This window comes from Aethalodelphis obliquidens, unplaced genomic scaffold (assembly GCF_003676395.1).
Source record: "Aethalodelphis obliquidens isolate GAN/ISIS:26980383/991018 unplaced genomic scaffold, ASM367639v1 scaffold3, whole genome shotgun sequence".
In the NCBI taxonomy this organism is placed as follows: domain Eukaryota; kingdom Metazoa; phylum Chordata; class Mammalia; order Artiodactyla; family Delphinidae; genus Aethalodelphis; species Aethalodelphis obliquidens.
The window spans coordinates 81,806,572-81,834,180 of record NW_020837947.1 but is presented as its reverse complement, the minus strand read 5'-3'; the positions used below and the strand labels follow the sequence as shown (position 1 = coordinate 81,834,180).

General features: G+C 39.4%; 1 protein-coding gene across 1 annotated transcript in view; it reads left to right on the top strand.

Annotated features, from left to right (window-relative positions):
* Positions 1-27,609, top strand: part of COL19A1 (collagen type XIX alpha 1 chain) — a 349,797-nt gene that overhangs the window by 78,681 nt on the left and 243,507 nt on the right. Inside the window, exons 9-10 of the mRNA XM_027093224.1 lie at positions 8,394-8,438; positions 11,036-11,080. Of these exons, the coding sequence (XP_026949025.1) occupies positions 8,394-8,438; positions 11,036-11,080 (90 nt within the window). The remainder of the gene's footprint in view (positions 1-8,393; positions 8,439-11,035; positions 11,081-27,609) is intronic.

The window sequence follows — 27,609 nt, the reverse complement described above, 5'->3', positions numbered from 1 at the left end:
TATTGTCCAAATCGCAACACTAAGTGAGGAGAAAAAAAAGTACAACACAGCTTTATTCTAAAAATGGGATATTTCCTTTCTGTGAAATTGTCAAGGTTTATATTAGGAGAAGATACCTCTTAAACAGAGAGTCACACACATACTCCTGTATTTTCAGAAAATCCTGCAGTGAATAAAGGTATAGTCAAATCTGGACATAGGATTGAACTTTTTATTATAACCAATTTCTATTCATGGTTAAAATGGCCACAAAGAAAACAGTTTTGTCAGCCTGCTTCTTGACCTCACTTACTACAGTTACAAGAATGATGCTTGAATTATCAGTGAAAAATGACTGCCTTTACCTGGAGTAAGTCTCATTTAATTGTCTTATCTGTGGGCAGTATATTGATACAAGATAGCACTAAAATAAGCAGAAACCCGAGAAGGACAGAGGTAATAGAAGGATAGGAAAAAGAAAAAGAGGCCTGCTCACTCTGCAGTTGAGTTTATTTCTTAATGGTTTCTTATTCCCTCCTAATGCCTTCCACTCGCACCCCAAGTGGAGCAGTTGGCAGAGAACACAACAGATGGATGACAGGCTCAACACATGCAGTGGCTCTGGCACCCCGGCACTCGACTTTTATTTGCTAAACGGTTAGCCAGGTTTTAAGAAGCTAGTCTGCTAATGTTCCTATTTGGTTTAATGCACTGTGAGAATCTAGCACACAAATATTAAAGTATTGCCGTCAAAAAGATCACGCAGTCTCTGTTTCTCTGCATAGTTTAGTGGCTAATTATTTTAATCTTTTCAAAAAAATTTTTATTGCAGTAGAGTTGATTTACAATGTTGTGTTAATTTCTGCTATACAGCAGAGTGATTTTATTATACACATATGTACATTCTTTTTCATATTCTTTTCCATTATGGTTTATCCCAGGATATTGAGTATAGTTCCCTGTGCTATACAGTAGGACCTTGTTGTTTACCCATCCTATGTACAATAGTTTGCATCTGCTAATCCCAACCTCCCAATCATTCCCTCCCTCCCCCTCCCTCCCCCTTGGCAACCACAAGTCTGTTTTCTATGTCTGTGGATCTATGTCTGTTTTGTATATAAATTCATTTGTATCATATTTTTAGATTCCACATATAAGTGATATTATATGATATTTATCTTTCTCTTTCTGACTTACTTCACTTAGTATGATATTCTCTAGGTCCATCCATGTTGCTGCAAATGGCATTATTTCATTCTCTTTTATGGCTGAGTAATATTCCTGTGTGTGTGTGTGTGTGTGTACACACACACACACACACACACACATACCGCATCTTCTTTATCCATTCATCTGTTGATGGACATCTAGGTTGCTTCCATGCCTTGGCGCTATTGTGAATAGTGCTGCTATGAAAATATGGGTGCGTGTATCTTTTCTAATTACAGTTTTGTCCTAATTATTTTATTTCTGATGTAGATTACTGAGATACTCAATAGGGAATTTAGAGGTGTAATTGTTATTTTATATAGACGTCTACAAGTTCAGATAATAGAATTTTCTTAATGTGGCTGTGTCTAAAGGAGCTTTTTGCAGCCTAGTCAGGGTTGTCATAGCCTGTGGACAGTCATGCACGAGCTTGTTGGGTAAGAGAAGATTCGAGAGGATGACCACAGTCAGCCTCTTTCTTTCCTCCCACCGTCACTGCATTTTCACAGATCACTGACTTCACAACTCAAGAAAAATTGCATCTATTTCATGAATCCTCCTTGGCCACCAGGCAGACTTAGCAGCCCTGCACTCTGCTCGTGTAGCACTTTGTTTACATTACCCACATAGTCTGTGTGTCTTGGTCCCCACTGTGACCTGGAGAACAAGGGCCGGGGATCCCTCTCACACCTTTCACCCCAGCACCTGGCCTAGCGCGTGGCACCTCCTTGGTTCTGCATAATGTTTGTTGAGCTGTTCAGAGCTCAAGTCAATAGAGAAGAGAAACAGAGGATGACTGTTAGAAAACCATGCCGAGGGAGGATTGGAAAGGCCCCCAAAGCCGCGAGGCTTCGGTCCAAATCTCCTGTACTATCTGCAGAAGCGCACTTCAGGGAATAGGAGGGCCAGAGACTCTCCCATGTCTGGTGAAGCTGACAGGGGTGCTTCGGGGGTGAAACTGAAATAGAGGGAAGAGTGTGCAGCCCCAGAACTGGCTTCCCATCTCCCTTGGAGACAACACGCTCTCCCTCCTCTCTCCAGCATGAATCTCTAGGTGATTTTGCTGCCTTGTCTTCCGTACTAGGTTTGCAAATCTCCTGACTTTCTTACAACGCTGCTAAGGCGTGTTCTTCCTCCAGACCTTCACAGCCATTTATCTCAGGTCTAAAGATAAGTAACCGATGCCTTCAATGCATTGAAGCTCCAGTAGAAGTAATTGATACAGAGTAGGACTCTAAATTACTCAGCATGAGGACTACTTCGGACCGGAAATAGTTTGCAGTTACCGGTGTCTCACTGTCTCCAAGTAGGAGCTTACTGATGACACTGTCCTTCTCTTTATATCCTCAATTATCTCCTGTTAGAATACTTGACTCAGATGTCAGTTACTCCACTCTAGATAGTTCAGTGTATGATTTACACTAAATGTCTTCTGTTTCCCTGGTACTGTTGCAAAGCTTCAAGTTTGCCTAAAGACTGCCTTCCAACTAGTCTCACAAGAAAGTGAAAAGCCCACACACTCATTCTTAACAGATTCACTTGAAGAAAACCTTACTGATGACATAGGAGCCTAGATTTTGTCGTGTGGTCTTACAACATTGGCCAAGGCTCAATTCCCTAACTTTGCTGTAAGTGGAAAGAAACGTTTACGTCCCCAAACCATTTCAAAATTACTTGTTTTTTATTTGAATAACTCAGCGTAATTTGCACTCCAGTAATTTGAAAGAGGATTGTAAAAATATCCTCTTTGAAAGGAAAACTTAATGGTTTTAGTTGACTACAAGTTCAATGTATGCACAAGCAATTTAGCTTTAAAAAAGCAAGTTGTAGTAATGCCGGTATTGTATAGTATCCAGAACAAGGTGTGTGTGTGTATGTGTGTGTATGCCAGTACTCATCTCTGTGTGGTTGAGACCATATCTGGAGTGATGTGCTGAATTCTCAGTGCCACATTTTAAAGGACAGTGTGTGCCCATGGAACAGTTACTATAATATTAAGGGACTCCAAACTGTCATTTGAAAAATGATTGGATTACTGAATAGGCTTAATGGTGACACAAAGGGATGTCATGTATAAGTCCCATATGATATTTGTCCTGTGTGAAATAAGACCAATGGGCAGAAATTTGGGAAAGGTTAATTTGGGTTCAGAAGGCATTGTTTCAATATCCATACATCAAATTGTTTTGTTTTTCTCTCCACAATGCAAATTAAACAGCAAACTAGCCTGACTTTAAGAAGCTTTCAATAGGGTCAGTGCCTTAGCAGATTCTTTGGTGGAGCTGGTGGATACAAATGTATAAATTTACACCTGTCCCTGTATTTAAGAATACCCACCCTGCTTGTTTTCTAGGTGTGTGCCCTTGCATGTACTTGTGTGCACACGGATACACTCAGGTTAATAGTTTTTGAGAAAGTAGATGTTGGGTTCAGCTGCTGCTAACTCCCCACATTTATATTACTATGATTAAAACATGTATTGACCATGTATTACTGATGGTGGGCTGGCTTTCTCGTCTTTGAAATGACCATAAGAATAAGTAATAATAGGGTCTCATTCATTTTTGTTTAAGAATGTTTTAAATTTGCCTTATTCTGAACATTCATGTGATAATATATCCCCATGTGTTAGCTGCATGAAGGATCCAACAAATACAAAGAATTCAAAAAGTTTGAAGTTTTAAACCCTATGAAGTACATAGTTTTTTTACTTAACAATTTATTTCTTGGAATGAAGTCCCAGAATATAGAAGGAAAAAATACTCTTCCCTGAAACAAAAGGACTCTGATTGGACGAGATATCAGAAAAAATATAGGAGGTATATGTTTTATTTCCTGAAATATTTAGTTGAGTGGCAGGAATTTAGAACCATACAAAAATTAAATCCCGAAAGATTATGGCCTGAGTACAGCATGCCTATTGTCAGAATTGTAGAGGTCAAGTTAGTGATACACAAAATCATAACCAGATTTACTTTTGGCTGCTTCCTTTACTGGTTTTCATGCTAGGATTCTGGCATTCCACTTCAGATATTTGTTCCAGCTATTTCACTCAAAACTCAATTTAAGTAAATTTACTCTTAATGAATATGAATTAATTAGTGGGAAAATATTGATATACTTCCAAGCGTACAGTAAATTCAAACAGAAGATTGTGTTCCTGGGAAACTTGCTCTAAGTAAAATGATAGGTCAAATTACATTTTTAAGTATGGAAACAGTGTTATAAATGGGATCTCAGACTTTTTTTTTAACATCTTAATTGGAGTATAATTGCTTTACAATGGTGTGTTAGTTTCTGCTTTATAACACAGTGAATCAGCTATGCGTATACATATATCCCCATATCCCCTCTCTCTTGCATCTCCCTCCCACTCTCCCTATCCCACCCCTCTAGGTGGTCACAAAGCAACTGAGCTGATCTCCCTGTGCTATGTGGCTGCTTCCCACTAGCTACCTATTTTACATTTGGTAGTATATGTAAGTCCATGCCACTCTCTCACTTCGTCCCAGCTTACCCTTCCCCCTCCCCGTGTCCTCAAGTCCATTCTCTACATCTGCTGGATCTCAGACTTTTTATTTTATTTTATTTTATTTTGCGGTACGCGGGCCTCTAACCGCTGTGGCCTCTCCCATTGCGGAGCACAGGCTCCGGACGCGCAGGCTCAGCGGCCATGGCCCACGGGCCCAGCCGCTCCGCGTCATGCAGGATCCTCCCGGACTGGGGCACGAACCCGTGTCCGCTGCATCGGCAGGCGGACTCTCAACCACTGCGCCACCAGGGAAGCCCCAGGATCTCAGACTTTTTAATCAAAGTCTGAACGCCTAACTTTTAAAAGAAAAAAATCGCCAAAACATAGTATATAACTTTCTATTTTCCAGGCTTGGGTCTAGTTATAAGGGAATTTTCATTTACCTGCTTAATCTGCCTTTCTTTGCTTGGTCTCCTTGGTACTAGGTTTGCAAACTACAGCCCTAGGGAGTGTGATTCTTTATTAAATGTCTTTCAGACAGCATGTATTTCCTGCATAAGAAAAGACATTGATTCCAATGTCAAAGAAATCAGGCAAACTAATAATTTATCTTGTATGCCTAGCTGTGCTTACTTCCGGGAAATGAGCAGTGATAAAAAGGAGGTAAAATGAATCCTTTGATCAGCTTTTCAGAAAGCCACCAGCTGCTCCTAAATCACACTTAAGTTTTTTTCCAAAAGCTTTCCAAAGAGGTTACTTTGAATTCTGGAAAGGGCTTTTCAGGTTACTCTGTGAAGTTGAAGACACGCTCTGTATTACACTACTGCCATGGCATCGACGCTATCAGCAGCAATGTTAGATTTTGCCCTGCTTTATATTACACGTATTCATACAGTGCCCATCTGGAGCTTGGATCTGTAATGCGAAAGGGACGCAGGCCCTTTGATGGAAAAACCTGTAATGGAAAGTATATGCCGGAGAAACAAATTTTGAAAGTTATAGTAGATACAGGAAACATTGATTATAATTTTCTTTCAATAATGGGCTAAAGTATTGATGGGAAGCCAAAAAAGAGGCTTCTTATTTCCTCCTGTGCTGAGACTGGGAGCACCGAGGGATACCAAGAGTTTAGAAAAAACAGCTAATGTCTGCTCATCCAGTAATTTTAGGCAGGCATTTATTTGTTGGATAGAATTCAATTTGACCCCAAGCTGCATGGGCACCAGAGCTTTGAAACTGTGATTCAGAGTAAAGAAGGGCTCATTCTGTTGACATAAATTAGGTTTTAGATAAAGTCCTGACAGGAGAAACGTAGTCTGTTAATCTGTTAAACAAAATTTTGCTCTTTAAGACTAGATTCTTCTTTAGTTGTTATGGTACTTAGTAGTTTGGTTTTTTTTTTTTTTTTTTTTTTTTTTGAGATATAGTCAGAAACGAATATGCTAAGTTATCCCTCGGACTGGAAAAATGACAAATGATTTTACATGATTATAAGTTTCTATGTCAGACATCTCTGGTAACTTTGAGAAAATCTGTGAGAAGAAAATAAATTGGTTTCTGAATACCAAAGTTACAGACTTTAAGCTTCAGAAGTTCCCCAGTATCTCAAAATCTTTCATATGTTGTTGTGTCACATGAAGCCAACTCATTTCCTGGAAGAGTAATCAGTGGTGTCCATTGGGTTATCCATGGAGCTTAGAATTATGTTTACAAAACAAATTTTGGGTCAGGAAAGAGCAGAGACCGATTAACACTGGCCATAGGAAAACATTTTAATTGCAACAATCGTAAAACCAGTGTCCATTAAAGAGAGAAACATTCTTCCTGTCAAGGAAGAATGGTACCCAGTTGACAATGCATCTGGGTGTGACCCTAACCTGACATGTGCCAGAGGTGGCCCTTTAGGTGCCAGTCTTTGGAGCACATGACACATAGGAGTGAGCTGTGAGCAAAGAAAAAGGGAAGGAGCTACTGACATTGCTTTCCTTTTCCAAAAAGTATTTTTGGCAGTGTAGACTGTGTCAATGTACCTTACCGGATTACAAACCATATATTGTTATTGTGTGTAACTTGTAATATGGTGTAAAACATTATATTGGACCAACCAGTGAAAATAATTCTGCTCCTCATGGACAAGTGGACATACTTCTGTGATGAGTAACAGCTCAGTTTCCATAGAATGTTCCCTGGTGTCAAAAACTTAATGTGCTTTGACTTTCACTTTATTAAGTGAAATGGGAAGTTTCTAATATATTTGTGGGATGCCTCAGGTCTAGAACTATAGCAACTTTTTAAATGATAGAAATATATTTATTACATAGATAAGCACACTGTATTTTACTGATGCCTCAACACTTGGCCACAAAGTTTTGCCTTTAGTGTTTAGTATATTCTGTGATGATAGCAGTTACACTGTGCAGCACAGATAATTTAATCTAGTCAAAGAAAAGCCTTAGTCTTTAAAATATGTTGTGTATATAACAGTACACTGCTGGCAAAAATGACTAAGCCTTTCCAAAAATATATTAATTGATGAAACGGTAATGATCTCTTTAGGCTTAAACAGAACATATTATTGCTATTTTAAAATTTGAAGATATGATTTTTTCTTCATATATTTGAATTTTATTTTTAAAACTCTAAGAAGTGGTATCTAACTTCATTTTAGGTAACACTTTAAAAACAAGCTGTTGTTTCATAAATGTTTGCTAGAAATAAAGTGGGTCAGTAGAATTGTTAGTTTATTTTGAGCTTTCTAAACCTGGAAATTTGGGAGCCCAAGTCACATCCTTGAAGCAGCAGAATTCCTGAGGCTCCACTGGGAATGTGCACATCCTCCCAGGAGTATCTTGTTCTAGCTTGTGTGCCATTTGCAAACCAGACTTTTCAAAGAGATGGCCCATGAATTCCAGCAATGGAAACTGATAGGCATCTGCTGAAAACCTTTGTACCCAACACAGGAACCAGATGGATGGAAAGAACTCAAAATTGTCCCAAGTAACTGTTTCAAGTAGAACGGCATTGGGCACGTCTTCAAAACTGATCTAAAGGCAATCAACGGGAATGAGAAAGAAAGTAGATATGCTTTATATATATAAAAATATTTTATATAAATAAAAAAAATATATATATATATATAGTTTTTAGATAAGAGGTCACTTACAAGCCAGAATGAAATCTTTTCCATGAGACAGTGCAGGTGGGTGATTAGGTGTGCAGAGATGAAGTAGGTGAACTTGAATTCCAGGTCTATATCCCGATTGTGTAATCATCTGTAAGAAGATGGTCATAATAGTTGTATCTACCTGATAGATTTGTTGTGAGAACCGTGCCTGGCCCATAGACAGCCTGTGTCGGATTTTAATATTATGCCCAGAGGTTTAAAAGAGAGAAAATAAGATGAAGGGCACTAAGTGGCACGTGGGAAAGCATGGGCTGTGCAGTCTGAGAGACCTCCATTCAAATCTTAGGTGATGCTCCTAGTTGGTGACTGTGAGCATGCTACCAAACCGCTCAGAGCCTCTGTTTTCTTATTTTCTGAATGCAAGTACTAGTCCTGGAGTTGGGAGATGAAGGATGGGTGCGAAGCCCCCTGTACCCCTGTACTTGATACACGTTCAGCATTAGGCTGCCTTTTTTCCCAGCCTAGAACAAGTTGTTAAAAAAACACAAAAATTTCTTTATTCACTTGTTTTTTGTGGCTAACAAAATTTATTCTGTGTATTTCTTTTAGGGTGAAAATGGTTTACATGGAGCTCCAGGCTTACCTGGTCAAAAGGTAAAGAGATTTTTAATGTTTCATATTAGTTAAGAACTTTAACATCTTGAAAGTTGAATGTGTACATAAGTATAGTGAAGATTTAGAAAATGTGTTTGATGAAATTGAATTCCCTGAGTCAACCAGCACTTGAACTTCCTTTCCAAAGAGAGCCCATGGAAGCGATCCCTTCTCAAAGGACCTACTTTAGGAGGGGGCTTTATCGGAGAGGTTTAGCCACATGCTTCTCCGGAGAAGTGGGCAATGATGCTTCATGGGGGCCCGGGGAGTGAGCACAGCTGCTCTGGGAATGTTTTCACTGTTGAGTCTAAAATGAAGACTGGAACAGGCTTTATTACCTTTGACAGTGTGTGGTTACTTCTTTTCCTTTTCGTATTTCCCAGATTGAGCTAAACATAATGGTTGCAATGATATAAAACATTAAATCTTACAAAGATGCTACAACGAATCTCTTCAAAAAATTCTTTCAGAATGATAAATTCATAATCAGTAGGGATTTTTGCATTGGCTAGGATGCTTCTTTCTGGGCCTAGAATCTTTCTCCTTACCAAGGTAAACTTCATTTCACCCCTTTATTGTCCATGGGCTGATTTTTCCTCCTGGGAAGAAATATGATTGTAGGTGACCAGCATTATTGGAAACACAGAGACTGGTTTATTCCAGTTTCCTGAAGGGACGGGGAGCCCCTTCAGGCGGCGCCAGCTGTCATGACGCCACCCAGATAATCCCGCCACAGGGGAGAGCATTATTGGTGCGATATTAGATGCCCACCAAAGCCAAGCATATCATTTCTATGCTCTGGAGAAGTTTTACAGATCTTAGCAACAGGAAGTCAGAAGTTACTGTCACATCTAGGTTTTGCTCTGTAGCTAAAAATTACCGTTAAAAAGATATGCGCGTATTTGTAGTTACAGCTTTTGAAAAATCTTCCTTTACTTACTTGATGAAGATACTAAGATTGAACTGGCAGTGATGAAATGGCAAGCTTCTGCACTTCTTCACAGCAGTTCTAGACAAAACCCATTGATACAGCGGGTGCTGCATCTGTGAGTCGAGTTGCCAGCCAAGGGATGTGTAGATTTATCTTCTGGGAAACAGTTTAGGACCTTCCAGCAGCGGTTTATGGTGGCTGCCTCATGCTGGCATTGTGGCCGATGTACTGCGGTGTTCAGCAGCTTTGTGTCAGCTTGAATTAACAGATCAAGTTAAAGTCTATATTTTAGGAAAAGTGGTAGGAAAAAGACCACACATTCAGTGGCAAATATACCCAAATACTAACTTACTTTCTTTCCTGTACCTTTTTTGAAGGTAGATAAAGCAGAAGTAATTATTATTATTATTTTAAATTAAATTTATTTTATTTTGGCTGCGTTGGGTCTTCGTTGCTGCGCGTGGGCTTTCTCTAGCTGCAGCGAGCGGGGGCTACTCTTCATTGCAGTGCGTGGGCTTCTCATTGCAGTGACTTCTCTTGTTGCGGAGCACGGGCTGTAGAGCGCAGGCTCAGCAGTTGTGATGCACGGGCTTAGTTGCTCCGCGGCATGTGGGATCTTCCCTGGCCAGGGCTCGAACCCGTGTCCCCTGCATTGGCAGGCGGATTTGTAACCACTGCGCCACCAGAAGCCCCAGAAGTAATGACTTAATCGGGTGTGTGTGTATGTGTCATCGGGTGTATGAGGACATGTATAATATACACATAGTAAAAAAGCAGGCATTCCTTTTCTTACATACAAATTTTAACTACATTAAGTGTCACCTTGTTTGAAGCACTGCAGATAAAAACTGGAGATAAGAAACCCTCCATCCCTCGTCTGGGTTTACTGACCGCTTCCTGTGGGTGGAGGGGTGGGTATGACCCACCCCCAGCATTCCCTTGCCGGCTACGCTGTTGTGAGTGCCTGATGTATATTTGCCGTTCAATGAATATTTGTTGATCGTATGAATGAAACATCAGTACTCTAAATATCTGTGCAGAGTTAAGTGGGAAAATAAGCTTGTCAGATCAGAGAGGTTTTACTTGAAGAACAGGGGGTTTATACCTCTCAGAAACAACATGATGAGTGAGAGCCCACACCCGTTCTGTGCTGGAGAGGCGGGCCATCTGGGTGGGAAAGAGCCTGGCGCCGCTGTCAGAGCCAGAGCCCGAACCCTGGCCTCGTTCATCACACACCTGTCCCTGGGACGGTCTTCCGTGGAAGTCAGCTTGAGAAGGATGTTTCTCCTGGATCTGGTGGAATAAATAGTGGTAGTAATAACAACAGTAATGGCTAAATGAGTCTGTGCCAGGCACGCTATTTGATGCATTCAGTTCTCAAAACACCTATGAGAAAGGTACTTTGGTTGCAGAACTTCCGGTCTGTGGAGATTAAATTGCATTGCAAGTAGTGAAGCTATATAGGTTTTACCCTAAAAAATTATTCCTTCAGTGTTTAGAAATGTTTAAATTTTGTATAAGTTAATATTGGCTTCGAGCTTACATTTCAGAAATGGTTTTAATATATACAATTATTGATTTTTCAATATTAGAAACTACGATTATTATTATTACTTGTGTTAAAAGTAGTGCCTGTTATTATACACGTCACATTCCTCTTCTACAGGGAGAGCAAGGCTTCGAAGGTAGCAAAGGAGAAATTGGTGGAAAGGTAAAGATCACTTTTCATACTCATTTGTAAAACTGAATTGTGTTCTTGAAAATATTTTGAACTAGAATATTTAACTTGTTTTTGTGCTTTCCATAAAAGCAATTCAATGATTTTATAGAAATAATTTAAAATATGTGCTTCACCTAAGGCAGACTTACCATATCGATGACTGTCATAAGTCTTTCTACACTTGTTTAGGTGGTAGTTATTTCTACATATTTCTAGTTAAATCATAAATAATTCAGACATTTATTAAGCATTATATTTTTGTGCTGCAACGTCATTGATGTGCTCATGAAATGTCCAAGTCTAAATAAATGCTTTGTTTATATGTACACCTAGTTTATCAGTGGAGTTTTTCCTGAGGAAATAAATAAGTAGAACTAATTGTAATAGTCAAGGTCCAACAGAAAAGGGATGGCACATTCAAAATAGAATAGTGTGGAAGAGTTGAATAAAGGGAATGTTTAAAAGGCAGGGGCAACATTTAGGAAAACCGTAAGGATTGTGCAATATTCCAGACTGGGTTATAGGGAACGCCTTAAACCCCGCCAGGTTACTGGTTACCAGACTCAGAGGTAAAGAAAGCCATGTGGAGAGGGCTGCAGGTTGCAGCTGAGAGAAGCTGTTAACCCCTCCATTCAAGCAGTCGTTTCACACATTCACAGCTTTGTACTCAAAGTGTAGAGGACAGAACTGTCTTAGTCATCTAGAATTTCCCTTCACACAATCACCTGCATCCTTCTGCATTTCATGCGTCTAGTTTTATTTTCAAATAGAACAAAAACAGCACCATTCCGTTGTTTCATAACCTGCCATGTAGTTGGGCAGCCAGAGGAGATCATCTCTCCTGTGTGGCCTGTGTTGAGTTTGCTGAGCCGTTGTCAGATTTTTGCTTCTTCAGTAAGTATTTATAGACAGAATGAGCATCTATTATTATTATAAGACAAATTACACATGTTGTAAGCTACTTGCTAATTACTTTTCCTCACAGAACAGTGAGGGGGAAGGAAGGCTAGCCATGTAATTATCGTATAATTGAAGAGAAGTCCATTGAGAGATGACTGTTTTTTAAGTGGATCCTCCTTCTTAGGAAGCTCTTGAATATTTTTGCTTTAGAATAACCATCGTTGCAAGACCATGGCTTTAAATAAATGCTTTACATAGTCCTGCTTTATTAATGGGACTTTACCTGTAGGAACAAGTAAGAATAAGCAAGGAAAACAGATATATTCTCTGTAATTTAAAGTCGCCATCTCACTAGAATCTTAGTGGCTATTTTGATATTTTAGATATATGGTTGGTATAGCTTAGTAATAAATAGATTCTCACAGGCTATGAGGTATTGGAAAACATTCAGTATATCTGGCTTCAAAGATTTCCCTTCTAATTCCTCATATCTGTTAACGGTTGCCTTCAAATAGTCCCTGTCACCGAGAGGTGAAAATATTTATGGAGAATATGGTTATCAGGAAGAAATAAAGCACCAAGTAGAAAAGACAATGTCTTGAATGAGAATTACAGCTTGAATGGTTTATAGTCAAATGTAAGATTCACATAACAACGCTTATGTTAAAAATATGTTCTGCTTTGATTTTTGTTTACCATATATGGGATGTTTGGGTTTCTTCAGTGTTACATGCTGTGTATTATGACACATGACCACACATATTTTTCCATAAGATAAATAGTTGATATCCAAGTATTCGTTTCTAGATTAGAAACTTTTTGTTTCTAGATTAAACAAGAAAAATATGCGAGGCACTCGTCTCTGTGTGACACCAGAATGAGATTCTTGGACTGCTTGCAACACAATTTGTTTTCTATATAAAGACAATCTCATTTGAATTTCAATTCTTTGTGGAAAACTGAATATATAGTGAAAATAAGGCTCACCTTTCTTCTTTAATTACCTTAATGTGGCCTCTGCTGTGTTTAAAATTTGACTGTTATAAGTGACAAAATTCACGAGTTGCAAAATGAAATAATTCAGGAAGTTGCTGTTGTTCAGAGAGATCATATCTACCAAAGCCACGTGGCTACTGACCAAAAAAGGAAGTTTATCAACTGTCAAAGAGAAAATACCATATGATGGTTTTCAGATGATGTTTCTATAATCCAGTATAAACCATGTAGAGAAATCTGCTGCTTCTCTTTATGGCTAGAAAACTAGCTTTCAGGCCAGCTTGACCCAAGCTGGGCTATCACGGGGTTCCTCAGTGTATTGAAGATGCTGTCCTCATTCCAGAAAAGAACCCATGGAACTAGAGCAAGTATAGCGGACCTCATCTGAAAGCATATTCCTGAGTCTGTCTACAGCAACTTATTACAGGGCAGGAACTCACGCCTCATTACCTAAGCAAACACAGTGCAGCCAAGTCAGTCCTAAAGGGAAGAGTATTTGAAGGGGTGGTTCTTTCTCTCAAAGATTAGTTTCTGATGCTGGCAAGGCTCTCCCAGAGGACAGCTCTCTTCAGGTTTGCCACGTTCTGGTTTAGCTTAGGAACGACCTCACCCCACTGACCTGTTACTGGCTGGAGCATCATTCAGGGATCCCTGGATCCCTGACAGCGTAGCCCATGAGGCAGGAGAGGGGATGTCTAGATTCTGGCTGAGGAATAGACCCCCAGCTGAGGTCTACATTCTGATTTCTCTGTTTCTATAGGAGTGGTCTTAAACATCCCTTCTCTGGGGGATTTTCCTTAGGTTCCTTCAGTATTACTGTAGGTGTTATATGGCTACTACTAGCAGTAAACAAAATGAAGAGTTCACTCTTCTTTTTTCAAAAATTTATTTTATGGAAGTAGAGTCAATTTACAATGTTGTGTTAATTTTGCTGTATAGCAAAGTGATTCAATTATACATATATGTACAACCGTTTTCATATTCTTTTCCATTATGGTTGATTACAGGATGTTGAATATAGTTCCCTGTGCTCTACAGTAGGACCTTGTTGTTTATCCATCCTATATATAACAGTTTGCATTTGCTAACCCCAAACTCCTGCTCCATCCCTCTCCCCAACCTTGGCAACCACAAATCTGTTCTCTACGTTTGTGAGTCGGTTTCTGTTTTGTAGATAAGTTCATTTCTGTCATATTTTAGATTCCACATATAAGTGATACATGATATTTGTCTTTCTCTGTCTGACTTACTTCACTTAGTATGATAATCTCTAGGCCCATCCATGTTGCTGCAAATGGCATTATTTCATTCTTTTTTATGGCTGAGTAGTATTCCATTGTATGTATGTACCACATCTTATTTATCCATTCATCTGTCGATGGACATTTAGGTTGCTTCCATGTCTTGGCTGTTGTAAATAGTGATGCTGTGAACATAGGGGTGCATGTATCTTTTAAAATTATAGTTTTGTCCAGATATATGCCCAGGAGTGGGATTGCTGGATCATAGGGTAGTTATATGTTTAATTTTTCAAGGAACCTCCATTATGTTTTCCCTAGTGGCTGCACCAATTTACATTCCCACCAACAGTGTAGGAGAGTTCCCTTTTCTCCACACCCTCTTCAGCATTTATTATTTGTAGATTTTTTAATGATGGCCATTCTGACTGGTGAAGAGTCCACTCTTTTTTTTTTTTTTTTTTTTTTTTGTGGTACGCGGACCTCTCACTGTTGTGGCCTCTCCCGTTGCAGAGCACAGGCTCCAAGAGTCCACTCTTGATGACAGTTATCCCCACCGTCAGCCTTCCTCATAATGACATAGCCAAACCAACTCTTGTTATACAACCAAGGTAGATGCAAGAGCTAGGCTCTGAACATGACTTTAGAAAAAGGCCATCTGGCAGGGGTTCAATGAAGTGATCACCATTCCTAAATGCTGAGCCCAGATCTTTACTTTAGATCTTTGTGAAAACAGGAGTATTACTCGGTTGCATTTATGAAAAGGAGCAAATAGAAAAGCAAATGTAAACATCTGCTTCATAATAGAATTCAATATTTTAAGTAATTGCTTCAGATCATGTAATTTAGTTTGCTTTTAAAATTCTCATTCTTGTATGTTGTCAATCAAACCCTAACTGACTTAAAGTTTAAAAACTAATTTCTTTAGCATTAAACTTGATTCTGCTGCACTTTACTGTTAACATATCATTTACTTGTGAGAGAGAAACATCCAGTGGCAACTGTTACTCTCGCCACAGTGTTCCTGACATTTTCTAGCTAAAATGTTGTCGATTTTGGTTCATTCAAGAGTGACATTTAAGATAATATGGGCACACATGGCAGCAAATCTTTACAGGGATCTAAGATGTTTCAGCAACTGTGAAACTTTTCCATTTGATATTGAGATTATCTGGTCTCTTCAAGATCTCTTAAGTTTAATGAAAAGAAAAGAGAACAACCATATTGCTTTTTGTCATGAACCATGTGGCTCCAGGAGATGTGGACAGTGTGCAACAGTTCATGTGTTCTATAGTCTAGAGTGTTCATGTTTCAACAGTTTCTGACTTACGGGCATTACCTACTTTCATCGTCTTGATCAATGATCTTTTCTTTCACCCTGAGTTAAACTAATAACAATAACCATAACCATAACACTAACAAATGCATATGATTCCTGCTTTAATTTATCTCTGAAAACTTTGGAAAACTGGTTGCTATAAATTTCCAGTGACTTGTGATTTTTATTGTCTTCTTACCAGAGTGTTGTCTAGGTCCTGAAATGCCATATATTTATTTAAATCAGAAAATTATATTTAAATATTGATTACTCTGGTTTTATAGCTGTTGCAAATACTTTACCTGACAGAATCCACTGGAAAAACACCTAACTGATGCCTATTTAGTTGATTTATTTAACCATGTATTATTGTATTGTATTACTGCAATATAAGGTAGTATAATCTGTAATATAATTTTGTAGAAAATGTGATATTCAAATGAATAGAATTATTAAAATGTCTATTCTAATGTATGGTTAAGTACAAGTATGCTTTACTAATCCAAAACTGTCTCGGTTATTTATAATTAAGGCATGCATCCGATCGTTTGTATTTCTTAATTTTCAGATGACATAACTCCAATTTTCATTGGCCATCCTAGAATAAAATATACATTTAGGCTTAGTGTTGATTTTATGAATGATGTGTGGCCTTTTGCCTTCTAGCATTAAATATCATGAGATTATAGTCAATAAGGCAATCAGTAGTACTCATTTGCTACTAGAAACAACAATTATGCCTTCAAATAAATCAAGACCTTTTACACTGGAAGATATTTTCACTTTTCGTTAGTCAATATTCCATCCAATTGTTGTTATGGTAATTGCACATAGAACTTGAGTTGAGAATTTGAAGGCATAGCTGTGGTATTTTTGCCATTTAAAGCTTTGTTGGAGAATGAGAAAAAGCATAAGTGAGTATGCCTCTATAATATGCATAAATTATTCTTCAGAACCTTCTGGGGTAGCATCTTGGTCATTTGGCAGGGAACACGCATTCCTAGTTTCTGGAGAACCACTCTAGGGAGAGCCTAGACTTAACAGTTCATTGTGGAACTGATGGTGGAACTGATGGTAGGATAAGTGGATTCACATTCCTGTGTCCCGTGTTCTAATCCAGCTCTGCCATGCCAGCTGTGTGAACCTGGACATGTTCCTTGCTGTCTTTACCTTACTCTCCTTTTCTATAAGATAAAGATAATTCATACTTATGGGATTTTTGTTTTGTTTTGTTTTTTGTCTTTTGCGGTACGTGGGCCTCTCACTGTTGTGGCCTCTCCTGTTGCGGAGCACAGGCTCTGGATGCGCAGGCTCAGCGGCCATGGCTCACGGGCCCAGCCGCTCTGCGGCATGTGGGATCTTCCCGGACTGGGGCACGAACCTGTGTCCCCTGCATCGGCAGGAGGACTCTCAACCACCGTGCCACCAGGGAAGCCCCCTTATGGGATTTTTGTAGGAGTAAAACAAGTGCCTAGTAACTAAAAGGTGCTCAGTAAATGTTAATATCCCCAACAGCCAAAATGTAAATATTGATATTTTGAGGAAAATAGATTTGATATAATTACTATGTCTGATTTTTTATTTGCCTAGTATTACTTCCTAATTTTACTTCTAAATAAGTAAGGAAAAGACGAGAGGATATATTAGTTAGCTACTGGCGTGTAACAAATCACCCTAAACTTCAGTGGCTTAACACATTCATTTGTCTAGCTTGTTCTCCTGTGGTTTAGCGGTTTAGACTGGGCTTATTAGCTCAGTGACTTTGCTCCCAGCTGGTCTTGTCTAGGTTTGCTGTGTATCTGTGCTCAGCTGATGGGTTGGCTGAGGGTGGCTGGTCTAGGTCGGGCTCTGATGGACAGCATGTCTACTCAGATGGTCTCCCATCCTCCAACGATGGCCCTGTTCTCAAGGTAACGGCAGGGGTCCAAAGAGAGCAGGCAGAAGCACATAAGGCCTCTCCAGGCCCCTGGTTCAGAGCCAGCATGCCATCAACTCTGCCACATTGTGTTGGCCAAAGCAAGTCCCAAACCGAGCCCTGATTCAAGGGGCGGGAAAACAAATGCCACCTCTTGATAGCGACGAAGTCTCACTGCAAGGGGTATGGCTACATAGAGGGGTGAAAAATGGGGCCATTTTTGTAATAAATTGAACGCAAATGAGATAAAATTTCCTTATTTTAGTATAACAGTTGAACTCTACTTCAGAGCAAAAAGGGTGAATAATTTAGCGACTTCATTCCCCTTCTTCTCCCATGACTTGCATAGTAATCATTAAAGTTATGTTTACATAGTGGGACTCAGAGACTGGGTCAAAAGATAGTTCCATATTTGAAATGGTAGAGATGCTTTGCGTGTAATAGGAAAATATTATAGAAAGATGAAATTCTCAATTAGAATGGGAAGGGAGAGATACAAGGTGTCAAATAGCTAAACCAAGGAATGACTTAGTACTTTTACATAGTCCCATGTGCTTATTAATTTTAGCTAAAGTAATACTGAGACCAGAACAACTGGGAAAAGCAGGTCAGAGTTGAAATGTATTTTTAGGATTTCACTATTAAAGCTTTCTGGGCAATTATGCTTAGCATTCAGAATGAATGCAAGAATGTTAAATACTGTTATTATAAATATAGCATTTCCCATCATCACTTTAAAACAACTGTTGACATGTCACCTCACTTCCTGTGAATTCTCTCTTGGTTCCCCTTGTAGAATTTGCTGAACATCAGCATATTGGACAATTGTTTCATTTACCCTGGTAACATGTAACACTTCGGCAACTTTTAGGAAGGGCTTACTTGTTTAATTTGACAGTTGACTTGAAAAATGAAGAGAACAGATGGAGTAGAATAATAACTGTGATTTCAAAATACACAGCAATTTATCTGTGGCCAATGCCAATTGGTATGGGAGCAGCCATGCCAACTTTCAATTAGCCATGGTAGCAGGCAGTGGGGAAGTGTAATGGTAATCCCACAGCCAAGCTGGAGGCTTAACGTTAGTCTTCACTGATTGTGTGTCATTTTCTTCATTCTTTACGGGGCTAGTGAATAACTCTAGATTATGTCAAATATGTTGCTACATCTTTTAATAGTGGTTATAGAAAAAGTGAAATGTCAAAAAAAGAGACATGAAAAAGAGGAGAATAACCATCAAGGGCTGTACTATTTCATGAATGTTAGTCTTTTAAAGTATTATTTTTAATAATTGCTTAATATTTCACTGTATGGATATATATTTTATTTGACCATTCCCTTGTTGGAAATTTAAATCCTTCTTATTTGTTTTTGTTTCTTTTTTGTTTCGGTTGTTTTAAATGTTTTAGCTAGTACATGTAATGCAGACTCAGCATACTTTGATAAGCATCTTTAAATATACCTCTTGTTCTTCCTTTAAACTAGATTTCTGGAATTAAAATTATTGGGTTGATGAGTATTGAAAGTTTTAAGATTCTTGATACATATACTCAAATTACTCTCTCCAAAGTTTTTTTTCAATCAGTTTACACATTCGTAAGTAGTGGTTGCATCCTTATTCCACCCTCACTAGCTTTAAGTATTAAGTTTTTCAAATGTTTACAATTTTTAATCAATAAACATCATTTCCCTTTAAAATTTTATTTCTTTATTTCTTGTATTTCTTTAACTATATCACCTTAAACACTTATACACACAATTCTGTCATAGGTATTATAAATATTATTTTCATCTTAAGGTTTGTCTTTAATGTTTACTATGAATTGATATACAGAAATTCTAAATTTCTTTGTTGACAGTTGGTGTTTCTTTAATGATTTCCTTAATTCCTTCTGTATTTTGATATCCTGTGCTTTCAAGAAATCAGTTAAATATTCACTCACATTTTCTTCTAGTTTTGCTTTTACACATTGTAACCCTTTCTTCCACCTAAATGTATCTTGATGATGTTATGAGATGAAACTTGACTTTTCCTTCAAAACCGTGTCTGATAATAATTTCCTTACACGTTTGTTCATGATGCTTTCTTTATCATATACTAATTCTTATATACCAAGATTATTTTAGGGGTATGTATTCTGTCTATTGATTACTGTATTGCTGCCACATTATTTTAATTATTTTAGCTCTTATAATACATTTTAACATCTAGCACTGGGAACACTTTTTCATTACTCTTCTTTTAAAATGTTTTCTTGCATACTTTTACCCACTTATAGTGCTACTTGCTACATGTTTAAATTTGGATGGTTACCCACTCTTTGATTTCCTCATCCTTGAACCGAGAATAATAATGATACTGATCTTATTGGGTTTGTGTCAAACTTAAATGATGTTGTCATCAAAGGATCCGAACAAGTGCCCGGCATAGAGTAAGATGTTGAAAAAGTGTTTGCTTTTATTTATTTATTTATTTATTTATTTATTTTTGCGGTACGCGGGCTTCTCACTGCTGTGGCCTCTCCTGTTGTGGAGCACAGGCTTCAGACGCGCAGGCTCAGCGGCCATGGCTCACGGGCCCAGCCGCTCCGTGGCATGTGGGATCTTCCCGGACTGGGGCACGAACCCGCGTCCCCTGCATCGGCAGGCGGACTCACCATTGCTCCACCAGGGAAGCCCCGTTTGCTTTTATTTTTGTCTTCTTTATGAATTTAGTTTAGTTCTCCTAGTTCCAAAATATCAATATTACTGTTGGTATAACTACCAGTTGGTTTTATGTTAACTCTACACATTGCCTTGGGATAGAGCAGAGTGTGGCTGAGCCTCAGAGGAGTGGACTCAGGAACTAAGATGCCTCTGCATCCTCTCTTTTCTTCTCTGGCCACACGATCTCTCTTTTCTGTGAAACCGCTCTGTTCTCTTGTGTGACATCCTGACTCTGCTTGCTCATTGGTAAACTTAGTATTAGGAGGCCACACCAGAGTGGCAGCCTTGTCCCCAGCTTGCACACCTTCATAATCCCAATGCCAATAACACACTGCCATCACCAGGTGTCATACCCACATTCCGAGTACAGAGAATCTAGTTGACTCACCTCTGGTTCCATCACCTGAGTCTGGAAAGCCCTGCGGCCAACTCAGCTGACTTACAGAGAGTGCATGGGATTTATAAGAAGGGGTACGGGGGTGAGAAAAAAAAAGCAGCCGTAAGTCTGTGAGTATTGCTGATATATGGGAAAGCTCTTGATTTTTGTATCTCTATTTAGTATCTAGTCACTTTACCCAATTCTTTTCTTGAATCTAGTTCCTAATTTCATTAATTCTGCTAGTTTTTCCATTGAAAGCAATAGGCTGTATATGACGGTGTCATAGGAAATGTGCATTCTGGCTTCTTCGTTCCAATTGCTTTAGCTCTCTTCATGTGTCACGTCTTGCTGTAGGGTGCCTACTAGGAGGCTGTGCAGTAGTCAAGCAAGAGATGATTGCAGCTTGTAGTTTTCCTGGAGGTGGAGAGAAGTGGATAGATTTCACATATAACTTGGAGATAGCACCAACTGAGTTTAGTGATGTAGGTGTAAGAGAGAAGGTGGTGATAAGAGATAACTGTCACATTCTGGCCATTGTACATTGGAAGAGGAACAAATTTGGGTAGGGATTTATACCATGAGTTTGAGGTTGTGTGAGGCATCTAATGAGGTCTGAGCCTGGAGTTCAGAAAAAAAAGTCTGTACTCCAGTTACAAGTGATGGGTGGTCAGCACATTGCAATGGGAGTGGGCGAGACTGCATAAGGAGAGGGGTTGGAAGTCAGAGAAGGCCTGGGCCTGTGAGCTGAGGAACTTCAACATTCAGAAGTTGAGTAGAGGAAGAAGAAGAACATAGAGAAGATGCATCTGGAGAAGTGCAGCGAAAACCAGTAGAATGTGTTGCCAAGTAGAAGAAAGTGAGCGTTTACAAGTTCAAAATGTGCTTAGCAGTCAAATGAGATCGCAATATCAGTAGCTAATATTTGTTGAACGTTTACTATGCTCAGCCATTTTTCTTCTATGAGCTTCATATGAATTACCTCATTCAATCCTCCCAGCATCTCTCTGCTGTTATTAACCCCACTCTGTAGATGAGGAAACAGGGGCAGAAGGTGAAAAATTAAGAAGGAACACCAGAGCCCTAACTCACTGCCTCCCTAGATGAGCAAGTAAAATTGTTGCCATGGGTCACTGGTGACTTTGGCAAAGGTCATTTTGGTGGAATAATAAGGGTAGACATCAAGTGCAGTATGTTGAAGAGTGACAGACAAGTAAAGAGAGCATGCAGAGAACCCTCTCAAGAACCATCTGTGAGGGGTGAGGGGGCACAGACATAGCCAAGGGGTGTGGATTGTAGAAGAAGAAACTTTAATGCACCAACATCCAAAGCAAGCTTGAGTCCTTGAGAGCAAAACCTTCTTGATTAAGATAGAACCCCAGGGCTTTCCTGGTGGCGCAGTGGTTGAGAGTCCTCCTGCTGATGCAGGGGACGTGGGTTTGTTCCCTCGTCTGGGGGGATCCCACGTGCCACGGAGCGGCTGGGCCCGTGGGCCATGGCCGCTGGGCCTACGCGTCCGGAGCCTGTGCTCCGCAACGGCAGAGGCCAAGGCCACAACTGTGAGAGGCCCGCGTGCCGCAAAAAAAAAAAAAGATGTCCACATGCCGAAAATAAGACCCAATGCAGCCAAAAAAAAAAAAAAAAAAAAAAAGATAGACCCCCAAAGAATAGTACAGACCAAGCTCACGCAGAGAGCTGCAAATGTCTAACATTTCCTAAGGAGTGTCAGACTTATGCCAATGATAATGTAATATTTAAGAAATTCCCATTAAAATCAAGAACAAGACAAAGGTATCACCATTATTATTTAACAGTGTTCTGAAATTTCCGGCCAGTGTCAATTTTACTTCCAAATTATAGTTTGCATCTATCTGTTTCTCTCCCTAGCCCCCAATACCACCAAGCTGTAATCATTTATTATCAACTCCTGCCTAATCTTCCTGTTTTCACTCTCTCCCTTCTCTCATCCATCCTCCAATTATAGAGATGAATCTTTACAAAACTACTCATGGGCTCTTTGTGCTTGAAATATTTAGCTGCTTCCCATTAGGTGAAAATCCCCAGTCCCTGTAGTTGCCTCTCATCTCTCATTCACTCCCCTTCTGTACTTCTGCTCCTGCCGCAGTTCCCTGAACTCGCCAGCCTGTCTTCTGCCTCGGAACTGTCCGTTGGTTCTGTTTGGAACACTCTTTCCCTTCCGTTGGTTAACCTCTATCTACATCTTCAAAGTCGTTTTCTCAGGGGAGGCTTTCTCGATACTCCAATCAAATTCAGTTCCTTTTGTTTAATTTCTCATTGTACCTTTAATACTACACTTCACCTTTGTACAACTTATCACAATTTATAATTATAAATTTACTGACTTTTTTTTTTCTATTTCCCCCAGTAGAACAGTAGCTTCATAAGAGCAGGGACCGTATCTGTTTACGTCTTTATCTCAGAAAACCAACATAATGCCGAGCACATAGAAGAATTCAATTGATTAATTCAATGCCGAAGGAGATTAGTGTAGACAAGCCTTAGTGTTTCTTTTCAACCTTCTGAAGTATTCGATAATTGTTATTTTGATTTATTCAACTCAGTATCAACCCTGTTTTTTCAGATTCCGGCTATTGAATTTGTGAGGTGGAGTGAGAGATCAAAATTAGTTTCACATGTATGATCCTTGAAATTCTGTTTCATATGATATTTGTCTTTAAAAGATATCACTTATATGTGGAATCTAAAATATGACACAAATGAACTTATCTATGAAATAGGAACAGACTCACAGATGTAGAGAACAGACTTGTGGTTGCCAAGTCGGGGGGTAGGGGGAGGTATAGATTGGGAGTTTGGGATTAGCAGATGCAAAGTGTAATATATAGAATAGATAAACAACAAGCTCCTACTGTATAGCACAGCGAACTGTAGTCAGTATCCTGTGATAAACCATAAGGGAAAAGAATATGAAAAAAGAATGTGTGTGTATATGTATATAACTGAATCAATTTGCTGCACACCAGAAGCTAACACAACACTGTAAATCAACTATACTTCAATAAAATAAATTTTAAAAAATAAGTTTTGTTTCAAAAAAGACAATATATAAAACATATATTTAATAGTAAACTATATTTAATAGTATACTAAAATGTGCAGAGAAGTAATAATCGGTTAACATAGTTCCATTTTTCATTACTTGTGAAGGACCTTGCCTTTGGCAAGCCACTATTCAGTTCCTTACTCTAAAAAACAAAATAATACAGTTCTTTTAATACCAGATATTACACAGTGTCTTTTTAACTTTGTGGTAGTGTGAAGGGTCATCTATTGAGTCTTCTGTCATAATTTTTAGTTGCAATTACAGTGGAATTTTTGGAACTATTGACAGCAGTAACCTTAGGTTGGTTTTGCATGGAAATTTATTCAGTAACTATTTTATGTAATTTAAGGACAAAGAAATATGGAAATTCGGGGCACATAATGAGAGATAAGTAGAAGAGTCACGACCCTCATTCACATGATTGTTAAGACAACTTGACTGTGGATAGCTTTCTCTTTAGTAGGGGCTGAGTATTCTCAAAGGGTGGTTTACAGTTTGTCTGAATTCTGCTCTTGTTTTGACCTTTATTCCAGTTACCCTCTTTCTTCATTCCAGTCTCCGGCGCTGTCTCGGGTGCCCACTCCTGTGCTTTAGTCCCCTCCGCCTTGCTCAGGGTCACCCTCTGCTATAGACTTAGTCTTCTCCACTTTCCCCGGGCTCCTTTTTCCACAGCCTCTTGGTAATCCTGCCGCCCCTCCGGCTTTCTTTCCCAGCTCTTTTGCTTTCATCCCATCCAAGCCTAGTTCCCTTTTCGAGTTACTTTCCTTCCATTTTTATTTCAGGTAGCTCTGAGGAGGAAAGATAAATTTTAATATAAAAATTCCTGAACAGGTGACTTGAGTATTTTGTGGACTCAGTAACAAGGAAGAGATCTGTTATGCAGTTCCCCTCTCACATGAGAGCATTCCTGAATCAGACTGAGTTTTAAATTAAGAGGAAGGTAAAGGCAACCCTCACATTTGGTGACAGAGATTTTAGTGTAATGAAAAGATGTGGTTTTTAAAAATTACAAAAAGAAATGGACTTAAAAATTTATCTGGCAATTGCTTCTCCTTCATATAATCATCAAATATTCATTATATCTCACTGTTTTCACTAGATTTCAGTTAATAAATATACCTCACATAACCACATCTCTTTGTTGGAGGTGATTCCAGATGGTAGGGGAATCATTAATCCATGGTCACCAAATATTAGATGACAGGTGCATCATTTTTATTTAGAGCCCAGTGGCATGTGAGCTTCCTTCACAGTCAATGTAAAAGCAATTCACTGTATAGTCGTTGCTGAACAAGTGTCCCGCCAGACTTACATAGCAAAATTCCACTGCTCAGAAAGCAGAGGTGCGATGCAGCTGCTGTCCTAGCGGACATTGTACAAACAACCGCCTGTGTGACAAGTTACTGTCTGGACTTAGGATCGTCTATTGCTTCTTAGTTTAATATCTTAAAGAATTTATTTTGGGGTCTTATTTTGCTTGCTAATCTTCACAATCTTCTTTAAGCCATAAAAGTAACTCCCACCACCTGTTCTAATAGCAACAGAGGAGGAACGAGGCAAGACACAGAAAGCAGTTAATATTGGCTTCGTCTTTTCTGCATTCTTCCGTGATGTTCTCTGTGTCCCGCTGGTCATGAGGTCATCATACCATGAGATCAAAAATAATGACAAAATGGTAAAGCACAAACGCTTTGGGCAAACGTTTTGTGGAATGTTACTTTAAGTCCGCGCACTTGTCCCGCCCTGGGGTGGAGTGTGGTGATGCAGATGGCATCACCTGCTGTCCGTGTTCCAGGGCTCACCTGCAGTGGTCCTTTCTCCCACTTAAGATTTACTTGTGTGTACAGATGATTCATGGCGTTGACGTCCTGGTGAAAATCGAGGGCTGAGTCACACAGGAGCACCCAGGAGACAGAGGTCAAACCAAGGCCTCTTCCTTTTAGAGGGAACTCAGGAGGTCATCTCCGCTGACCCTCATCCGTTATTTGGATTTTGACAGCTTCCAGGGTCTGCTCACTAATGCTAATAACAGACAATTCTAAGTTCTTCGTTTTAAGTCAAAATCTATTCCCTGTTATTTTGACCAGTTTATCCCCTTGGGAAGAATACTTTCTCGGCTTGTTCCTTCTTCAAGTGACTGACAGGCTTTTGGAGCATTGACAGTGGCAGATGTCTTCTCCTGAACATTTGCACGCTAGGATCTCAGGTGTTTCTGTTGTGCCTCGTGGATGCAGAGGCCCCTACTGGTCCCCACAGACTTCATCTTGTGATGCGCCAGCTTATCAGGGTGCTGTTAGTGGGATGCTCACAAGTGGGCAAGATCTTCTGGTACGTTTGAGGAGTGGATAATGCAGGCGATATAATAGAGTGAAGGGGGTTTAGTGGGGCTGAGCCCTAATCCTGGCTCCAGCTTAGCTGATTGCATGGCTGTTTCAGAATCTCCATCTGTAAAAGGAGAGGGCAAGGCTAGATTACCTCTGGAAGCACAAATGTTCAGAGCTAGAATGAATCTCAAAATATGATAGGTCTGTACTATTGTCAGGCAGTTGTTTCCTTGAATCAGAATGTAAGCATTGACATTTATACGTGCCAACTTTTATTGTGGGGTTTTCCCCTAGTGTTTCTACTTGGAAACTTTAACCCTTGATTCTGACATCTATTACGACAGTCACTTTTTAGCTTTCTAGCGGCCACAAATTTTGTATACATAAATTCTGAGTCTTTGAGTAACTGATATAAATATTGAATAAGACAAGGCCTAGGGCACAGCTCTGTGGCACACCCTTGGAGAAATCTTTCTATGACGACTAAACACAAATGGATATAAAATTAGCATATTTAACCACTTACTTCACTGCAGTTTAACCCACATTTATCTAACACATGCTAAGAAATTTTGTTAAATGTCTTACTGCATGAAATAAACCAATCTCATAACATTTGAATGATTTTTGTTTTTTGACATGAGGTACCTTCTTGATAATCATCTTTTTCTTTACAAAGGGCATAAAACCAATTTGCTTAATAACTGATTGTAGAATTTTGCCAAGGATCGATATTCAGCTTACTCATTACTCATGTGTATTCTTTAAATGAGGAAACATTGTTGGATCTCGGCCTTTTCTTCTCCGAGATTCTCAGAAATTCACGTGAGTGGCTAATTTCCATGAGCTCTTAGTTATCTGTGCTTAATCTGTCCTCTCCTATCTTAACGTCTGTCTTTGTCTCAAGGGTAGTTAACTAGAATCGATGAAATAAAAAGCCTTGAATTTATTTTCAAAGCAGTTTGATGCCAACTAGAACCGAGCTTGATACTGAAGTTTCCTTCTGAACACGTGCTAGGTTTTAGAACACGCTTGTTCAGGCATCCATTTACTTGATCATTTACTATCTACTCTGTACCAGACACTGCAGCGCTACTGTAACAGAGATGAAAGAGAAAACATTCTTTCAGACAGCATGCGTGAGGTGTTGGATGGTTTGTAAAGGGTGCCATGGGAAGGAAGAGGAGGCATTGAAAACTCTGCCTGGCAGAGGGAAGTGAGCTGGGAAAGGGCTCCTTAGTGAGTTTTGAAGCATAGGTAGGAGTTCTCCAGAACAAGGGAGAGGCAAATGGAATAGTCCACTTACAAAGGCACAGAGTAAGACAAGTATGAGCTGTACGGGGAACCAGACGGAGTGTATTGTACAACAAAATGAAAAGCAGGGACCACCAGGGGGAAAAAGAAGGAAAGAACTTTCAAAAAACTGACTAAAGTACAGCTTCAGGCAGAGCACCCTTCAGGAGAATTGCGAGGAAGGAATATCAAGAGGTGCCCTCTGAGCAGCCAGTTCAGCTCGCTCTCCCCTGGTAGGGGCACCACCTGACCCCCAAGCAAGCAGTCAGTAAGGTAGAGAACCTTGATATTCTGGAAGAGTCATCCCACAAGAAAACCCATCTGAAAGCCAGTGTTCCTATGAAAGACTCAGGCTGGCTTAAATAAGAC